The sequence below is a fragment of the Myxocyprinus asiaticus genome, chromosome 35 (assembly GCF_019703515.2).
Source record: "Myxocyprinus asiaticus isolate MX2 ecotype Aquarium Trade chromosome 35, UBuf_Myxa_2, whole genome shotgun sequence".
NCBI lineage: Eukaryota > Metazoa > Chordata > Actinopteri > Cypriniformes > Catostomidae > Myxocyprinus > Myxocyprinus asiaticus.
Window position 1 is genome coordinate 13,305,257 of NC_059378.1, and position 18,885 is coordinate 13,324,141.

General features: G+C 39.8%; 1 protein-coding gene across 8 annotated transcripts in view; it reads right to left on the reverse strand.

Annotated features, from left to right (window-relative positions):
• Positions 1-18,885, reverse strand: part of LOC127426611 (membrane-associated guanylate kinase, WW and PDZ domain-containing protein 1-like) — a 221,796-nt gene that overhangs the window by 13,740 nt on the left and 189,171 nt on the right. For 7 of the 8 annotated variants that reach the window (XM_051673539.1, XM_051673540.1, XM_051673535.1 and 4 more), the window contains 5 exons: positions 12,608-12,639; positions 9,610-9,853; positions 3,898-3,989; positions 2,778-2,970; positions 893-1,195 (listed from right to left, as the gene is read on the reverse strand). In XM_051673539.1, the coding sequence (XP_051529499.1) occupies positions 893-1,195; positions 2,778-2,970; positions 3,898-3,989; positions 9,610-9,853; positions 12,608-12,639 (864 nt within the window). The remainder of the gene's footprint in view (positions 1-892; positions 1,196-2,777; positions 2,971-3,897; positions 3,990-9,609; positions 9,854-12,607; positions 12,640-18,885) is intronic. The other variant, XM_051673537.1, reaches the window with a different exon arrangement.

Below are 18,885 nucleotides of genomic sequence, written 5' to 3' on the forward strand. Positions count from 1 at the left end.
TCTTTTCAAATATGGATCTGTCATTCCTCTCTCCTGTCACAATGCTCTGAAACAAACTCCCACATGGAGTAATCATTGAGCCTGCTGGAGCCAGTATACACTTACGTGAAGACTGCCAACGGCGCTACTGTGAGTTTAAAGAGTGGGAGCATTCTGAACGGAGTAAAAAAAAAAAAAAAAAAGGCGATCTGAGTCTGTAAACATGGCATGTCATTCTTGATTTCCCTTTTCACTAACTTGATCTCTTCATCAATTACAATTATTCAAAAAAACAACTGAAAATTTTTGTTAATTGCAAGAGGTTTTGGTTAGTGCTATTTATTTTTGTCTGAGATTGAATGTTAAGATTTGGACAAACTAAATTTTGTTTTCCTAATTCAACAGCCATCATGTGTAATGGAAACTAGTTTGGCTTTGGAAGTAGAGCAGAAATGGAGCCCCTCACAGAGAGGAGGGATATAGGGGCCTATGTGTGTAGTTCAACAACCCCTGCTTCAGGCAGACATTGTGGACACACTGCTTTTATCTACAAGAATATTGCAGGACATGCAGACTGGCATAAGGAGAATATGCAAAAGAACCCTCACCCACCAAAAAAAAACAAAAAAACACACACAACCAAAGCCACATTTGGAAACAAAAGGCTCCTGAAAAAATCCCAAATGTCACAATCATCTCCCCATTTTTTATAATAAAATAAATAATAAGACAACACATAATTTCTGTCTGTGAATGCTTGTATGTCAGAAGAGCAGCCCTTGGTCCCAAAATGTATTTTGACACTTACATAAATAAGAACTAAAAATGTAGAACAGTGTAAAAATATTTGCAGTAACTCTAATCAGCAGGCCCTACATTAAATCAATTCAGTCAACTATCTGTCTAATCTTACCAAAAGTGGTGCCCGCTTCAGGCCTCGACACTGACGACACAATGACGAATCCAAATCCCTCATTCTCTCCGCGCTGAATCTCCACATCATAGGGCTGGATGGTGTTGGGTACCACCGTGTTGTTGCTGCCACCTCCGCCTCCGCTGCCGATGCCACTGGTGGAGCCCGATCCAGAGCTGACCGTATTGAGGGAGTTCTGGCTGCCCTGCGGTGTGCGCTTCTCTTCGGTTAGAGATGGGGCTTGTGTGCTGCTGTGGTGAGAAGAGGCTGGGGAAGGAGGCATCTCACCATCTACCTTCGCCACTAAGGATTAAAAGGGTTGAAGAAGGAGGGTTAGGAGGGTCAATGATAGAGATTTGTGTTCTGCAAGTCAAGGAGAGAGCACTAAAGGAGCTCCTCATCAACAAGCTAGACTGGCAAAGGCGTGGACTTACTCAATCACGTTTATGATCTATGCACCAAACATGTTTCTGAACTGCTAAAGCAGGGTTCATCTCAGCCTTTTAAAACAAGGAGTCAAGGTTTGGCTGGTTGGCATGGACCAGTTAGCCCCTGCTAGATGCCATAACTACACCAATCTACTGCAAAAAAAAAAAAGCATCTTTCTCCATTGACGGCCATTCAAAATGGATTTTTCTGCAAGTGACACGTAAATCACATATGTAAATCACATATATTTCATTATATTTGACACATTTTTGAAGGGTTCTTAACAGAATGAAATCAGCTTATAGTTTTCCCAAGTGAAGGGCTTGGGATAGTGTGCGTTCTTGTGGTGCAGTTGGCAAATTAGCATTGTTAGCAAGTCAGGATGTCATTTTCTTGTTTCTTCAGAGTGATTAGTTACATTGCATATATGGCTCAAAAAAACATGTGCCCGGAACTGAGTGCCCATGGCTGCACACTTTCGCGGGGTCCTGCGCCATTCGAGCAACTACCATTGAGATTAATTTTAAACCTACTTGCTATAAACAGATAAGAGGGTGGCTTGGATGTTCTTTCTCTTTTAATGTTAAATATAAAGAATTATGTAAAAGCAGCTGGTCTTGGGTAAGTAAAATGCAAGCATTCTTTCTGGATGCCAGAACCATCTTGCCCTGCTCTCTTACAATGGTTCGTTTGGGACTTGGAGATGATCCTGGATCAGTATAAAAGGGTAATAATCAGAGAGCCGACATATGGGACCCAAAGCCCAGATTAATTAGGCAGAGTCAGCAGGCATACCCTCATTATCATGTGCCATGAACTCTCATTTAAATAAAGTCTGTCTGATAGGAATAAATAATCAGACCGCACAATCCTGCATAATTCAGAATGGCACAAGGCACACTGGCCATTACGTAAGGGATGTGGAGCACATTTCAAAGTGCAGCTCTAATGTGCTAGATTTTTACATTTTCTGAAGAAAATGTGAGTGGTGCTTGTCCGTGCAAAAGTCACTGCCATGGTGGCGAAGTTGTTGCTATGTGGCATTTTTGAGTGATTGTTAACATGTTGCTAGGTAGTTGCTTACTAGCCAACGTCAAAAGAGCCCAAGTGGCAAGTGGGGTGCGTCAAGTGGTGCAAAAATTACACACTTAAGCTTTAAAGGTGCACTCAGTTATTTTTTCCTCATTTAACTTCTAAAGAAACGTATTGTAATTTTTAAATATATGTACAAAATCAAGAGCACTCACATCAGTAATATCATTAACCTTATAAAAGCTGTTTAAATATGTATGGAGAGGGTCCCCTCATATGGGGCTGCCATGTTAGGATCACATGACAAGTTAATACTACTCGCTTATTCTCATTAACCGCAATATTACTGGACACTTTCACTCTGATTTTAAATTTCTCCAATTTGGTCTCCTACTATGATCTTTTCTGGTCATGAAAGACTTACATCCATATCCAGTCTTGCGCCTCACAGTCAGGTTGACATGACCCTGTTTTGCGGCTTGTTGCATGAGCTGAACGACTAGTTGATGGGATTTCCCCACAACAGCTGTTCCATCCACACAGATGAGTTCATCTCCTGATCGCAGGCGTCCATCTTCATCGGCAGCTCCGTATTTCACAATGTGGCCAATATAAATCTGAGCAGAGTGGAAGGTGGTGTTAGCATAGAGGGTGAGTTAGCATACGTGTTTGAAAACATCTCAGAACCCCAAAAATTGTTGTGACTAAACTGAGCTTAGCTCTAGAGGTTCAAACACTTTACCGAAACACTGAAACACTTTGGGTCTCGTGGTTCTGAGATGTTTTCCATCCAGTAAAACCTCTATGGAATGTATTCCATCCCTTAACCAGTCAAGTAAAGTGAGCAACTCTGTAAATCATTCTTCACAGACTACAGTTCGAGACACTGGCTCATCAGTTCAAAGATATAACTTGGCCTCATTAAATGGAAGAACTGGAGGTCTGAGAGATACTTTCTGACTGATTGAGGCTGTGCTGCACACATCAAAGCTTTTGTCATCCTACACACACACAGAGAGAGGCAAAAGCTGCGTGTTTTGCCAAAAACTAGTATGTTTGTAATGTGCTCGGCACATTTTACATAGAAATGGGTATCATGAGCAGGCATTGAAGAGTAAAGCCAAGAACTTTGAAGATTTCCCAAATAAAACAGTCCAACCTTGGCAAAAGCTCTTTATATGTCAGGCACCTTTACTACTGTCAGAGAGTATGAGTGTTTTTGGACACAAGCTTAAAAAAAAAAAAAAAAAAAAAGTCTCTAGAATTATAACTAATTACTAAATAATAATTAAAAAAAAATTGCATTCTCAACATAAATGTTTGGTGATTCATGAGCATATAATAGGTGTTCTCTTAAGGTGAGTTCAATTACATGGACGAATTTATACAATACAGAATTAAAAAGTAGTGAATGCTTTCATTTACAACTGACTGATAAAACGAAAATAATAATAATAATAAAATAGCTATAAACTAACAAACTATTGAGCACAATACTGTAGAACAGCAAAAATGAGGCCTCATGAAAATGGCATTGTACTCACCGGCTCGCCAGGTTCATTGCCTCCCAGGATCCTGAATCCAAAGCCGGTATCTTTTCTCCACAGGAAAATATCCTGCTCTTGGTAATCAGGTACTGAATGGGAAGAAAAATAGCCAGAGACTATGATCAATTCACCTGCAGAATGACGTATGTGCTGCGATTTATAATACTACCATACTCCCTCTCTCAAGAATGACTTCTTGTTCAAGGTTGCAGAAAAGCTAACAATGGCGCTTTGATGGTTGCACCTGTAGTTCTCACACATGTGGATTTTTTTTCTAATCACACCTCAAGGACTCACAACCGATTTGATGGATAAAATGAAGATGGAATATAATGACTACCCTGCTTAAATTAATTTATATGGTGCAATTTTATTAACAAGTATTCCACCTGAGAAAGTGGCAAGCATGACTCATACAGTGCATCTGGAAAGTATTCACAGCGCTTCACTTTTTCCACATTCTGTTATGTTACAGTCTTATTCCAAAATGGATTAAATTCATTATTTTCCTCAAAATTCTACAAACAATATCCCATAATGACAATGTGAAAGAAGTTTGTTTGAAATCTTTGCAAATTTATTAAAAATAAAAAACTAAACAAATCACATGTACATAAGTATTCACAGCCTTTGCTCAGTACTTTGTTGAAGCACCTTTGGCACCAATTACAGCCTCAAGTCTTTTTGAGTATGATGCTACAAGCTTGGCACAACTATTTTTGGGTGGTTTCTCCCATTCTTCTTTGCAGGACCTCTCAAGCTCCATCAGGTTGGATTGGGAGCGTCGGTGCACAGCCATTTTCAGATCTCTCCAGAGATGTTCAATCGGGTTCAAGTCTGGGCTCTGGCTGGGCCACTCAAGGACATTCACAGAGTTGTCCCGTAGCCACTCCTTTGTTATCTTGGCTGTGTGCTTAGGGTCGTTGTCCTGTTGGAAGATGAACCTTCGCCCCAGTCTGAGGTCGAGAGCGCTCTGGAGCAGGTTTTCAACAAGGATGTCTCTGTACATTGCTGCATTCATCTTTCCCTCGATCCTGACTAGTCTCCCAGTTCCTGCCGCTGAAAAACATCCCCACAGCATGATGCTGTCATCACCATGCTTCACTGTAGGGATGGTATTGGCCAGGTGATGAGTGGTGCCTGGTTTCCTCCAGACATGACGCTTGCCATTCAGGCCAAAGAGTTCAATCTTTGTTTCTCATGGTCTCAGAGTCCTTCAGGTGCCTTTTGGCAAACTCCAGGCGGGCTGTCATGTTCCTTTTACTGAGGAGTGGCTTCCGTCTGGCCACTCTACCATACAGGCCTGATTAGTGGAGTGCTGCAGAGATGGTTGTTCTTCTGGAAGGTTCTCCTCTCTCCACAGAGAAATGCTGGAGCTCTGTCAGAGTGACCATCGGGTTCTTAGTCACTTCCCTGACTAAGGCCCTTCTCCCCCGATCGCTCAGTTTGGCCAGGTGGCCAGCTCTAGGAAGAGACTTGGTGGTTCCAAACTTCTTCCATTTACGGATGATGGAGGCCACTGTGCTCATTGGGACCTTCAATGCTGCAGAAATTTTTCTGTACCCTTCCCCAGATCTGAGCCTCGATACAATCCTGTCTCGGAGGTCTACAGACAATTCCTTGGACTTCATGGCTTGGTTTGTGCTCTGACATGCACTGTTAACTGTGGGACCTTATATAGACAGGTGTGTGCCTTTCCAAATCATGTCCAATCAACTGAATTTACCACAGGTGGACTCCAATCAAGTTGTAGAAACATCTCAAGGATGATCAGTGGAAACAGGATGCACCTGAGCTCAATTTTGAGTGTCATGGCAAAGGCTGTGAATACTTATGTACATGTAATTTTTTTCGTTTTTTATTTTTAATAAATTTGCAAATATTTCAAACAAACTTCTTTCATGTTGTCATTATGGGGTATTGTTTGTAGAATTTTGAGGAAAATAATGAATTTAATCCATTTTGAAATAAGGCTGTAACATAACAAAATGTGGAAAAAGTGAAGCGCTGTGAATACTTTCCGGATGCACTGTATGCTAAGCCTACAGTAAAGATCAAGTGAAACAGAAGAGTGAATCTAGAGGTCTTTTGAAGCAGCTGTGCCCTTGAGCTTGCACCACGTTTGAGCGCTGTCTTCACTTCTATGTCAAATCAGCCAGGATGAGCACCAGCATAGCCTCCCCCTCTTTTAGACTTCAAGCCCAGCAGATATCAGCAATCTGTCAGGTTTTGCATTATTGACCCTGTAGCTCTCCAGCGCATCACATGATGTTCTGTCGAGGGACGTTTATGCCTGTTAAGTAAGACAGAGCTGGGAACCGTGGCTCTCTACAGGAAATTGATACAGGAGTTTACTGGAAACTTTTAAAGAGAGTTAAGTCTGCTTACAACAAATGCTCTGAATTCATGACTCTACCACTGTTTGTAAGACTTGGGATGCTGGTGTGCTGGTGTTATTTTCAGGCTTCTTAACAAGCTCAGCCACACACAAAATAATTTAATAATTTAACTTAATTTTAAGGGAAAACAAGTTTATTTTTCAAATAGTTTATTTTATGGCAATTATTGGCAATTCCATGGTTTCAAATTGAAACTATGGCAAAAAGCTCAATACATAATTTTGTTTTATTTCTCTGAAATCCAGACTTAAAGGAATATTCAGGGTTCAAAACAAGTCAAGTTCAATCGACAGCATTTGTGGCATAATGTTGATTACCACAAAAAATCCTCCTTTTCTTTAAAAAAAGAAAAAAATTGAGGTTACAGTGAGGCAGTGAATGTGGGTTTAAAGGCAGAATTGTGAAGCGTATAATTTTTTTAATGGACTTACGTTAATTCTTCTGTTAAAACTTGTATTATTTGAGCTGTAAAGTTGTTTAAATTGTCACTTTCCAGGATTACATGGATATAACTTTACCCAGAAAATGTTAGTAAGCGATTTTATCACACTGAAATCATGTTAACACGCATATTGTTTACATCTTGTGGCTATACTTTTGAAACAACGAGTATTTTAACGTTTACGGATTGGCCCTTTTCACTTCCATTGCAAGTGCCTCACTGTAACCCAGATTTTGTTTGTTTCTTTTTTTTTCTTTTTTTTTTTTAAGAAAAGGAGGATCAAGTCGAAATAAACTTTTGTGGTAATCAACATTGTGCCACCAATGCTGTCGACTGAGCTTAAATTGTATTAAACCCGGAATATTTCTTTAATATCATATGCTATTTTACAATTTACTCCTCAAGTAAATGTAGTTCAAATATTTTTACTGGAAAACAAGACAAAAATACAAAGAAAATGGCAAAGAAACAAAACCTCCTGGGTTGACCTACTTTACCAGCTAGATCAACAGTAGAACAGCAATAACCAGCATAAACCAGCTTGAACCATGGCCATTCATGATGGTCTAAGCTGGTCTATTGGAACACAACTGGAAGTGTGGAGCAGCTGGTAGACAAAGACACGCCTGTCTCCAGTCTTACCAGCCAGGACAGGATGTCCAGCAATTTACTGTAACAGAGACGGGAAGTAGCTTGACTCCAGAGCCATAAAAAATGGCAGATCGAGTATGGGCATTTTTCCACACATCACTCTATTTCCATTAAACAGCAAGAACGATTGTAGCAGTCTGTAAAGTTTGCATTATGGCATGGACTTGCATTCATTTGTGTTAAAGCCACTCAAGGCTACTGCCCAGAACTCAGACTGGACTCAGTTTATGCCAATAAATCAAACACTATTGGTTTACCTCTTAATCCCCTCAAGGTCTGTAACTGCAATCATCTGTACAAACACAAATATTGGGTGATCCCATATGGAAACCTTATGCTATTACTTGAATAACAGCTGAATAACATGCCCGGAACTGAGCACCGCTGAAATGGTTCAAGACAACTTTATATGCAAATCCTGCTACTCTTGTCTTGGAGAGCAAAACCAATTGCCCCAACATCCCTGATCTTAAAGGGATAGCTCTCTCAATATTGGTAAACGTGAGCCTCAGAAGAATGTTAGCCTTAGTCACCATTCACACAAAAAAGATGGGATGAAAGTGAATGGTGACTGAGGCTAACATTCTGCCGAAAATCTCCTTTCTTGTTCCACAGAAGTAAGTCATTAAGGTTTGGAACAACATGAGGGTAAGTAAATAATGGCAGAATTTTCATTTTTGGGTGAACTGCTCCTTTAAGGGACTTTAGTAATGAGGGATCCAAATGAGAGCAGAGACAATGAAGAAACTTCAAGTGAATCAAATTTTCAGAACTAAACGCTGGATTGCTTAACAACCGCTGAAAAATATCCTTGCTAATTAGCCCCTATGCTCTGAAACACATGAAAGTAGTATTGGATTCACTGTCTACCACCACTACCAATTATATGCACATTTGTAAAAAGGCGCGTTTTAGGGTGCGCTGGAGTGTGTGAACACACTGATGGCAAGGAAGAGTGTAATTGCTCAGAAGTGCCTCACAGTACATGTTGGCTTTTCACTCTAAGTGAGTGAGTAGAGGAAGGTGAAGTAAGGGAATGAAAGAGTGGGAAAGGCTAATGAATAGCTTTGGAAGTATGAACGTCAAACTCAACTCGCTGATCACAACAGAAAACAGCAGATTCTAATTGACATCTAATTGACAGCTAGTTTCCAGACAAGTCATAGAATATAGAAAGACTAGAGCCAAGCTTAAAGAGATAGTTCACCCAAAAATACAAATTCTCTCATCATTTACTCACCCTCATGTCATCTTTGATTTGTATGACTTTCTTTCTTCTGCAGAACACAAACAAAGATTTTTAGAAGAATATTTCAGCTCTGTAGGTCCTCACAATGCAAGTGAATGGTGACCTTAATCCATACGACAGTTGTTTAATATATATCTTCTGAAGCAATCACTTTGGGTGAGAAACAGATCAATATTTAAATCCTTTTTACTATAAATCTCCAGTTTCACTTTCTGAATTTTTTTTATAGTAAAAAAGGATTGAAATATTGATATGTGTCTCACCCACACCTATCATATCGCTTCAGAAACATATATTAAACAAACTGGAGTCTTATGGAGTACTTTTATGCTGCCTTTATGTGTGATTTTTGGAGCTTCAAAGGTCTAGCCACAATTCACTTGCATTAAAAGGACCTACAGAGCTGAGATGCTCTTCTAAAATCTTTTATGTTCAGCGAAGGAGGAAAGTCATACACATATGGGATGACATGAAAGTGAGTAAATGATGAGAGAATTTTAATTTTTGGGTGAAATATTCCTTTAAAGTGATATTTGATGTAAAATGTCTACTTCCCATTTGAAATACACAAACTACCTAATACAATATCTAGAACTCAGAAACAGGGAATATTTAAAGACTGGTTGATATGTTCATGGCTGATATGAGAATTTAAATGACTTTGACTTTTAAATCCAGTGTTACAATTAGTTTGAACAATATTGACATAAGATGACAACTGACTAGATTCTACACAGACCAATCCAAGCATGCAAATCATTAGTTTACTCCCAAAGGTTAGTTTTATTATAAGTGAGTTTTTTAAATATTAAATAGGAGAGCCAAGACATCATATCCGTCCACTAAATGTTAAACATTTGCTTGTCATATTCTTTTTTATACGATACCCTAATACCAACCACACACAAAGATTAGACCCAAGTGATCCATTCCCAATGCACCCTCCACCGGAATCCCATATTACTTACGCCTACTTTCATACATGCTCCTGGACTGGGCCCAGATTTTGAAGGGATCTGGTTTCTTCTGGAGAGTTCCTTCTACTGGAGGGTCCTGGGGCAGGCTCGGTAGGGGCTGGGAGGGGGGAGGTGGGGCGGCCGATTCATTGAGCAGGGCCTGGGATGCATGGAGGGGGGAGTCAGTGTGGACACTGCGTTGACTGGAAACACTGTGTTGGGAGCTGCCCTGACTGTCCTTACGCTCCAACTGTTGCTGTGGACAAAAAGAGAAGAAATTAATACAGAGAGTAAATAATGATAGAACTTAAATTTTTGGGTGAACTGTCAGCTTTAATGAATATCATCCATATTTTTCACTGATCTGGACCTTCAAACAACAGTAATACAAAGGAACTGAATAAATATGAAGCAAGCAAGAAAGAATTGTGAAAGAATGTGCAAGACAAAAAAGAAATGCATTTTTTTTTTTTTTTTTAAAGAGTCAAAGGAGATAATAACACACAGCCCTTTTTTCTAATTTCCATCAGCATCCAATCAAACCAAGGAATATGCCAACAAATTCAACTTGTATTTAAATATTCTTTAAATCTTAAACAATCATTCACGTTCACCTCTTACCAAATACCTTCAAAGCAACTTCAAAGTGATGCTTTCTCTATCATATTACATAAACAATGAAATATTTTGGCTTCAAGTGTCCAGGTTTTGCCTTATTTTTTTTTTTTTTTAACCATTGTTTCAGAGAGCATATTACATTTTTAATATTCCAATTAATTGTACTTTGTACCGTTCACACATGCAACCAGGTAAATTACAGGAAAATCATTGGGTTGCCTTTACTGGTAAATGTACCAAATGTGCTGTTCACACATACCATCAATAAGGAAATGTATAGGTACTGATACAACTTTGAATTAAGGAAAATTGCCAGAGCAAATTTACCAGTATTTTCAAAAGGGTCGTGTTCACACATGACCTCTAAACTGGAAATTGTAGGTGATTTTCTGGAAAGGGCTGTATGTGTGAATGCGACTATTGATAGTTATATAACAGTTTGTTCCGGTCCCCGAATTTGATTGATCATGCAGCATTTCAAGAATGCTGAGAATTTGTATAACAGCTTTACGGTTTGCATCAGTCCACTTTTCTGTATTTGTGGCTTTCTAAATAGTGGTGGGGATTTTAATTCATTGTTTATGTTGATTTCATTCACTGATTCATTTAGTGATCATTTCTGCATATTACATCTTTGTGCCAATAGGTGGCAACAAATGAGTGTATTTTATATTATGGGTGAGTCATTGACTCAACTGATTCTTAGAAATCGCTGAAACAAAGAAAGTAAACAAGAACAATTTGTTCACTTTAAAGAAAAGTTCAAAAACATTGATTTGTTTACAAAGAAATTACTACTAGTTTGAAACCAGAGTATATGAGTTGTGTTTGTTGAATTGTTGTATAAAAGCAATATCACACTTGCAATCATGCTGTTGTTCTGAATATCACTATGGTTGTGATTAACTGCTCTTGCTGGTGTGTATTGCTTTTATCAATTATTATATAAATCTTTTTAATTATTTAAGTTTATGTAAATATTTATTCTAAGTATAGACATCTATTCTCTCTCAGTGTAAACAAATCATAATTTAATTGTAGAGAATGCCTTGGGAAGGGTGGAAATAATGAAATTTTCATCATTCTTAATTGTTTTTAATCGGAATAAAAAAAAAAAAAATCCTTTACCACAAACGCTTTTCACTCCAGCACAACCTATGATTCTGTGCATTACAGAAGAAATCTAGAAAGAAAAAACCTAAATCCAGCAATAAAACCAAACCACAATTCAATAAACAGAAATATCCATTCAAATAAATCAGACGCCAACTGAGAATTTAACTATGTCTGTCTGGTATTGAGGAGTCATACAAGCATGGACTCCATTTCAACAAAGTAGAAAAACCCAAGGTTGCCATTTTAACAGGAAAACACTGATTATTATTTTCCTTGTCCACAGATGTTCTGAGCTATCTCAAACCTTCAAACTATCATCTAGAGGCTAGTGCAAGGAAAAAAGCAAAGCAAGATTGAAAATAAAAACACCTGATTGCTATTTTACCCCTGAAGCTCCCTGGATGGTAACCTTCTGCCTTCATTGTTATGGTAAGTCATTAGAGGGCTATTACAGGATGCCCATGTGAACAATCAAATCAATCCTCCTCCCAGGGGAGAACACCCTTCCCTGACCTCATACCACATGGTTTTATGATCCACCACAAGAAAATTAAAGCTCAAAAGCATTTATGTATTGAAGTGCATATCGGATTCTCTCCGCCACAGCACTGCCAGCATTATAACCCCCCCTCTAAAATCCCTAGAGCATCTATTTAAAGGAATATATTTTGTGTTCAATACAAGTTAAGCTAAATAGACAGCATTTGTGGCAGAATGTTGATCCCCACAAAAATGCATTTTGACTTGTCCCTCCTTTTTTTTTTTTTTTTTTTTTTTTATACGTAGTTACAGTGAGGCACTCACAATGGAAGTGTATGGGGCCATTCTGAAAACGTTAAAATACTTACTGTTTGAAAAGCATAGCCACGAGACGTAAATAATATGCGTGCTGACATGATTTTAGAGTGATAAAATCGCTTTCTAACCTTTTCTATGTAAAGTTATATAAAATTTTACAACTTTGTTGCCATGATGACGTAATGCCATTGCTTTAAAGTGTTTCACTTTAACCTCGATTTTTGCTTCTTTTTTTTTTAAAGGAGGGACAAGTCAAAATTATATTTTGTAGTAATCAACATAATGCCACAAATGCTGTCGATTGAGCTTAACTTGTGTTGAACCTGGAATATTCCTTTCACCATACCTATGGCACAGACAATGAGCCAAATCATTGGGAAATCACAAAGAAGGGTACCAAAAAAAAAAAAAAAAAATCAAAAAGGGAAAGAAAGAATGGATAAAGTGGAGATGGAGCAAAAATAAAACATGTACTCACCAATTTGGGGCTCTTCTTCGCAGGTGCCACCCCTAAGGAGAGCGAAAGAGAGAAATATTAATTGTGCACGCACAAAGATTTCACCTTCCCCACAGGCACAAATCTCAAAGCAATCCCAGGACAGATGAATAACTCCAATCAGGGCGCGTGGTGCAGTGGCAGCCCCCTCTCCCTTTCTCTTTCCATCTCTCCACTCGTTCCCTTATTCCGGCACTGAATAAACCAATAAAAAGGGCAGCATGGACTATCCACATCAGAGCAACCGACCCCCATAACCCTGATCCGATGCTAAGCAGACCCCATAGACTTAAATCTACTCAACACTGTGCGCAAGAGAGGAAGAAACAGAAAAAGATGAGAGCTACAGATAGATAGAGAGAACGAGCGAGACACAAAAAGAGAAAAAGAGAGGGGCTTATGCCCAGACAGGTGCTAAGCTATTACCCATGGAGAAGGAGTCCAAGATACTGAACATTAAATTATAGGCAACGGTCAGTTCCCCTCTTACTGAAACCATCTTCCAGCATCCCTGCCCCTCGCGATGTTGTTGCCGAAGGATCCTGCATCTAGAGCCCGTCCTCGATTCTCCTGTCTTTTGAGCTTTTTTCCTCTCTCTCCCTCTCTCTCTTTTTTGTATGCTCCCCCTCCTTGCCTCGATGTGCATCACCCTCACTCTCCCGTCTTCATGCGTTCACTCCTTCACTCTGTTTCTCTCTCCCCATCGCAAGAGTTCTTGTGCTCGCTTTACCAATATATTCCCTCCTCCGAACAGCGTTTTCTTCCAGTAATACTGTGTGTAGATATGCCCACCCCCACACCCCCCAACGCCTCCATCAGAAATGCTGGATCTGACAGGCCATGAATAAATTCCATTCTTACATAAATAGATATATGTACTTCATGTAGCTGATCTATTACAAGAATAACAGAAAAAAAGGAAATAGTTGAAAAATTATAAGACACAGAAATTCATAATCTCTTAAAGGGATAGTTCATAAAACTATATACACACATCATACAGTTGTGCTCAAAGGTTTGCATACCCTTGGAGAATTGGTAATATATGTACCATTTTTAAAGAAAACATGAGTGAGCAGGCAAAATTTTTCTTATGGGATTCATATTTGTAGGGCAGTGGTGGCTCAGTGGTTAAGGCTCTGGGTTACTGATCAGAAGGTCGGGGGTTCAAGCCCCAGCACCGCCAAGATGCCACTGTTGGGCCCTTGACCCTATCTGCTCCAGGGGTGCTGTATCATGGCTGACCCTGCACTCTGACCCCAGCTTAGCTGGGATATGTGAAAAAAAATAAATATTCAACTGTAGGTTATAACAGAATGGCACAATCATAATACAAAACATGGCAAAAATGAAATGACCCCTGTTCAAAAGTCTGCATACCCTTAGTTCTTAATACTGTGTATTGCCCCCTTTAGCATCAATGACAGCGTGCAGTCTTTTGTAATAGTTGTCTATGAGGCCCCAAATTCTTGCAGGTGGTATAGCTGCCCATTCGTCTTGGCAAAATGCCTCCAGGTCATGCAAAGTCTTTGGTCGTCTTGCAGAGTGGCTCGATGATATTAAGGTCAGGAGACTGTGATGGCCACTCCAGACCCTTCACCTTTTTTCTGCTGTAACCACTGGAGGGTCAACTTGGCCTTGTGCTTAGGGTCATTGTCATGCTGGAAAGTCCAAGAGCGTCCCATGCGCAGCTTTTGTGCAGAATAATTCAAATTGTCTGCCAGTATTTTCTGATAACATGCTGCATTCATCTTGCCATCAATTTTCACAAGATTCCCCGAGCTCACACACCCCCAAAACATCAGTGAGCCACCACCATGCTTCACAGTGGGGATGGTATCTTTTCACTATAGGCCCTGTTGACCCCTCTCCAAACATAGCACTTATGGTTGTGACCATAAAGCTCTATTTTGGTCTCATCACTCCAAATTACAGTGTGCCAGAAGCTGTGAGGCGTGTCAAAGTGTTGTCGGGCATATTGTAACCAGGATTTTTTGTGGCACTGGCGCAATAAAGGCTTCTTTCTGGCAACTCGACCATGCAGCTCATTTTTGTTCCAGTATCGTCATATTGTACTCCTTGAAACAACCACACCGTCTTTTTCCAGAGTAGCCTGTATTTCTCCAGAGGTTACCTGTGGGTTTTTTTTGTATCCCGAACAATTCTTCTGGCAGTTGTGGCTGAAATCTTTCTTGGTCTACCTGACCTTGGCTTGGTATCAAGAGATCCCTGAATTTTCCACTTCTTAATAAGTGACTGAACAGTACTGACTGGAATTTTCAAGGCTTTGGATATCTTTTTATATCCTTTTCCATCTTTATAAAGTTCCATTACCTTGTTACACAGGTCTTTTGACAGTTCATTTCTGCTCCCCATGGCTCAGTATCTAGCCTGCTCAGTGCATCCACGTGAGAGCTAACAAACTCATTGTCTATTTATACACAGACATTAATTGCAATTTTAAAAGCCACAGGTGGGAAATTAACCTTTAATTGCCATTTAAACCTGTGTGTGTCACCTTGGTGTGTCTGTAACAAGGCCAAACATTCAAGGGTATGTAAACTTTTGATCAGGGCCATTTGGGTGATTTCTGTTATCATTATGATTTTAAAAAGGAGCCAAACAACTATGTGATGATAAATGGCTTCATATGATCACTATCCTTAAATAAAAGGGACAGTTTTTTTTGCATGATCAGTCATATTTTCAAAATCAATGCCAAAATTTCACAATTTCTGCCAGGGTATGCAAACTTTTGAGCACAACTGTAATTTTAGCACTACTCATCACACATTTCCTCTACAGGAAATATTAATCACACCAAGGGTGAACATCTGATTTCACATCTGGGTTTGTGTGTGCTAGCATGTGTGTGTTTTACTGTGTTTTATTCTTGTATCTAAGCATGTGAATGTGCTCCTCTGATTTCAGTCTGGCCTGGAAGAAAAAGAAGCTGTTTAGTGTGAATTCATTCCCTTGAAATCAAGTCGTCAGCGAACGAGCGTGCCCACGGTAACACACATGCGCACTTGCTGTCACTTTTCACATGCAGTGTCCGTGCTGTCCAGCATGAATCATCTCTTACTGCTACCCACTTCAATACACTTCTACTCTTTATTCTGATAAATCTCTCCAGACATTCAATCTTCCAACCTCCTTTCCATTTCTAATTGATCTGCCCTATCAAACCTCAGCCCTGCACCCAAGCCCCAACATCCTCTGCAGTCTGCTGCCTCCTCCTCCGCCCCTCACCGTCTCCCCCTTCCTCTCAATGCCAGTCTCCACTACAGCCCATTAAATGTTAAAACTTTCTGCAGCATCGCCACACTCCCTTCTTTGCTAACATGCTCTCTGTTCATTTCTCTCTTTCTTTGACTATGCACTTCAAAAAGTCTGATCACAATAGCTTGTTTGGTAGAGCAGAAAGACAGAGATTGCTGTGGCCCTGTGAAATAGGCAGCCCAGACTGCTGGCCAAAGGTGACCAACAGAGAAACTGGCAAAGGGACAGACCACCCCGTAACAAGGAGATAAAACTTATCTTGGCTCAACCTGCGTCTATATTGGTTACAAAATCTGCTTAAATATAAAACAGACATTTCAAAAGCAGCAATGATCGTGTGCAAACCACTGAAGCCGGGAATAAGCCATATGTTTGAAATTACACTAAAGCAGTTCTTTAAATATCTTTAAATTTTAAATATTGTTTCAGTCAAACATTCATTATTCCTTATTACCTTGCAATGCTCAAATTGTAAAAGTTTCCTTGCACATCTACATTAGACGTATTTTTAAAAAAAAACTGCTATTTTTTTGTGAGCTTAAGAATGGATCCGTTCAGGTCTGATTTTATAAAATGACAAGAGTCTGGAGGTCGTTGCTTATAGAGGAGAGATGCTGCCTAATACCCTGTAATCAATCAGTCCATTTCACTTTACTGGGAACATAATGGCTTTATCTGAATACCATAAAGTAGCGCAGCTTGCTGAATGGAAATGCATACAAAGTGACCAATGCATTAAAATTGGATGACCCTGGGACCCGTTTCAAATGCTATAGCAATGCCCTTTGAATTAGTTAAGACACTAAGAAGATGCAACTGCAATTTCCGCCTCTCCTTCCTTTGTGCAAGACTGATAGCATATGAGCTCAACATCTCAACAGATGTATTTTTTCACAAGGTTGAGCAGAATGCGAGAAAAAGACTACTTACTGAGATCTATTATATTTCACTTCTGCACAATTCACATAAGTCGTGAAAGTTGAGTTAAATAATTCAGCTCACTTTTGCAAATCTACTCATGTATATTATGATGATTTAGTGACAAGGTAAAAGGACTTTATGATCTCTCATGATGAACTTGATCTGTATTATTACACAGCTTTCTGTAATACTTGATTCTTTTTGGTCAATAAATAATAACTGACCGATTCCGGTGCAAAAGAGTTCCTACACAGCTGTTCTAGATCCATGTCTCTCATATCTCTTTGCTGTTTTTGTTCTATTGAATTATAATAAAATAATGTCAACTTTTTTAATGTCAATATTTGTTCTTCATTTATTTATTCATTTGGTAAGTAGCCATGTAATAAGTGAGAAAATGTACAATCAGCCAGCCATGATTACAAAATAAACCCCTTCCGGGTGATGTAAGACCCCTCCTCGATGTGTTCGTGTCCTGATAACCCTTTCAGAGATTATTTTGCGATGATGACTGGCTGACTGTATTATTCCAAGGATGTAACCAAATATTCCAAATAGAGGGGGACAAAAGATACATTTTTTAGAGTCAGCCATTGAAAAACCCTCTGATTGACCACTAATCTGAATATTGGGAAGAATGCATGTTACTGCACTGCATTATTTCCAACTTAAACAATGCTGAAGAGAACAAACTCTTCTTCAATAGCCACATTTACACTATTGGGCCAAATGAGGGTGTGCTAGTGCATGCCAGGGCCAGTTACATTCCCACTGTCATTTCCAGGGCTTCGTTGTGCCTCCTCTGGGCTTCTTTGGGGTCAACGGCCATGCGCCCTGGCCTTCCAAATGCCCTTGGGCCAAAGAATGCCAACTGGGGATTGAAGCGGAGTCAGTGTCAAAGGCTGAGTTTAGAGGAGTCAGGTCAGAGTGTCAGTACCAAGATACTCATTTCCCAATTTTTCATATCTAGCTACCTGCTTACCGCAACAGATCAACAGAGAATGGAGAATCATCAGTACTGGTTAGTACACGAAATTAGGGCTCTTCTGAATATTTGGGCTGATGAAAATGTGAAAATGTCTGCCGAACCAGCCCATCTGGCACCAACAATCATGCCATGGTCCAAATCACTGAGACCACATTTTTTTCCCCATTCTAATGGTTGATGTGAACATTAACTGAAGCTCCTGACCTGTATCTGCTTGATTTAATACACTGCACTGCTGCCACATGATTGGCTGATTAGATTATCACATGGATGATTGTTGGTGCCAGACGGGTTGGTTTATTGTGTGTACATTCAAATTTTCTTAAACTGACATGACCAACAATAAGAGGTGACGGGGCATGAGGTGATGTTAACATGACCATGTGGACACAGGTACACACACACAAATAGACACAACTCTGGACCTGAAAACACTTTTCTATCTCTGTCTGTCTGTCCTCGCTGCCTGCTGGCATGTGTTCTAGATGTGTACGTGTGCCTGCATGTTGTATTCAAAACAGGCCCCTCAGTTTTATCATTTTAACAGGAAACTCCACCACAAAGAGCAGCACAGCATCGTCATGGAAACAAAGTTTGATATCATGTGATTGGTGGGCTCTGTGCTTCACCCCATCAGGAAGCCAAAGGAAGAGCAGTTGGAGAGAAGATGCTTGCTCTATCATTCCTACAACCACTCTCCCCATTATTTAACCACATATTTTCCCTGATTTGATCCTAAGCAAGACAACCATTGACCTGTTGCTTTCCTGAATTTATCTGCAATGCCATTCATTATTGCTCTTGTACCAGTCAGCAAAAACATAATGCAAACTTGCTCCTTTATAAACATTAAATCAGTTCTCTGTACCACTGCTAATCCTAGTGGCGGTTCTGGCTTACTAGGTGCCCTAGGCGAGATTTGACATAGACAGGACTGAGTAGCCTGTCAGAAACAACTCAGGGCACCTTTCTCCCATCACGATCTTGCGAGCTCTGTGTGGGGGCGGTGTGGCATGATTTGGGGCACCTTTCTCCCATCGCGATCGAGCCAGGGGCGGGGCTGCACAAT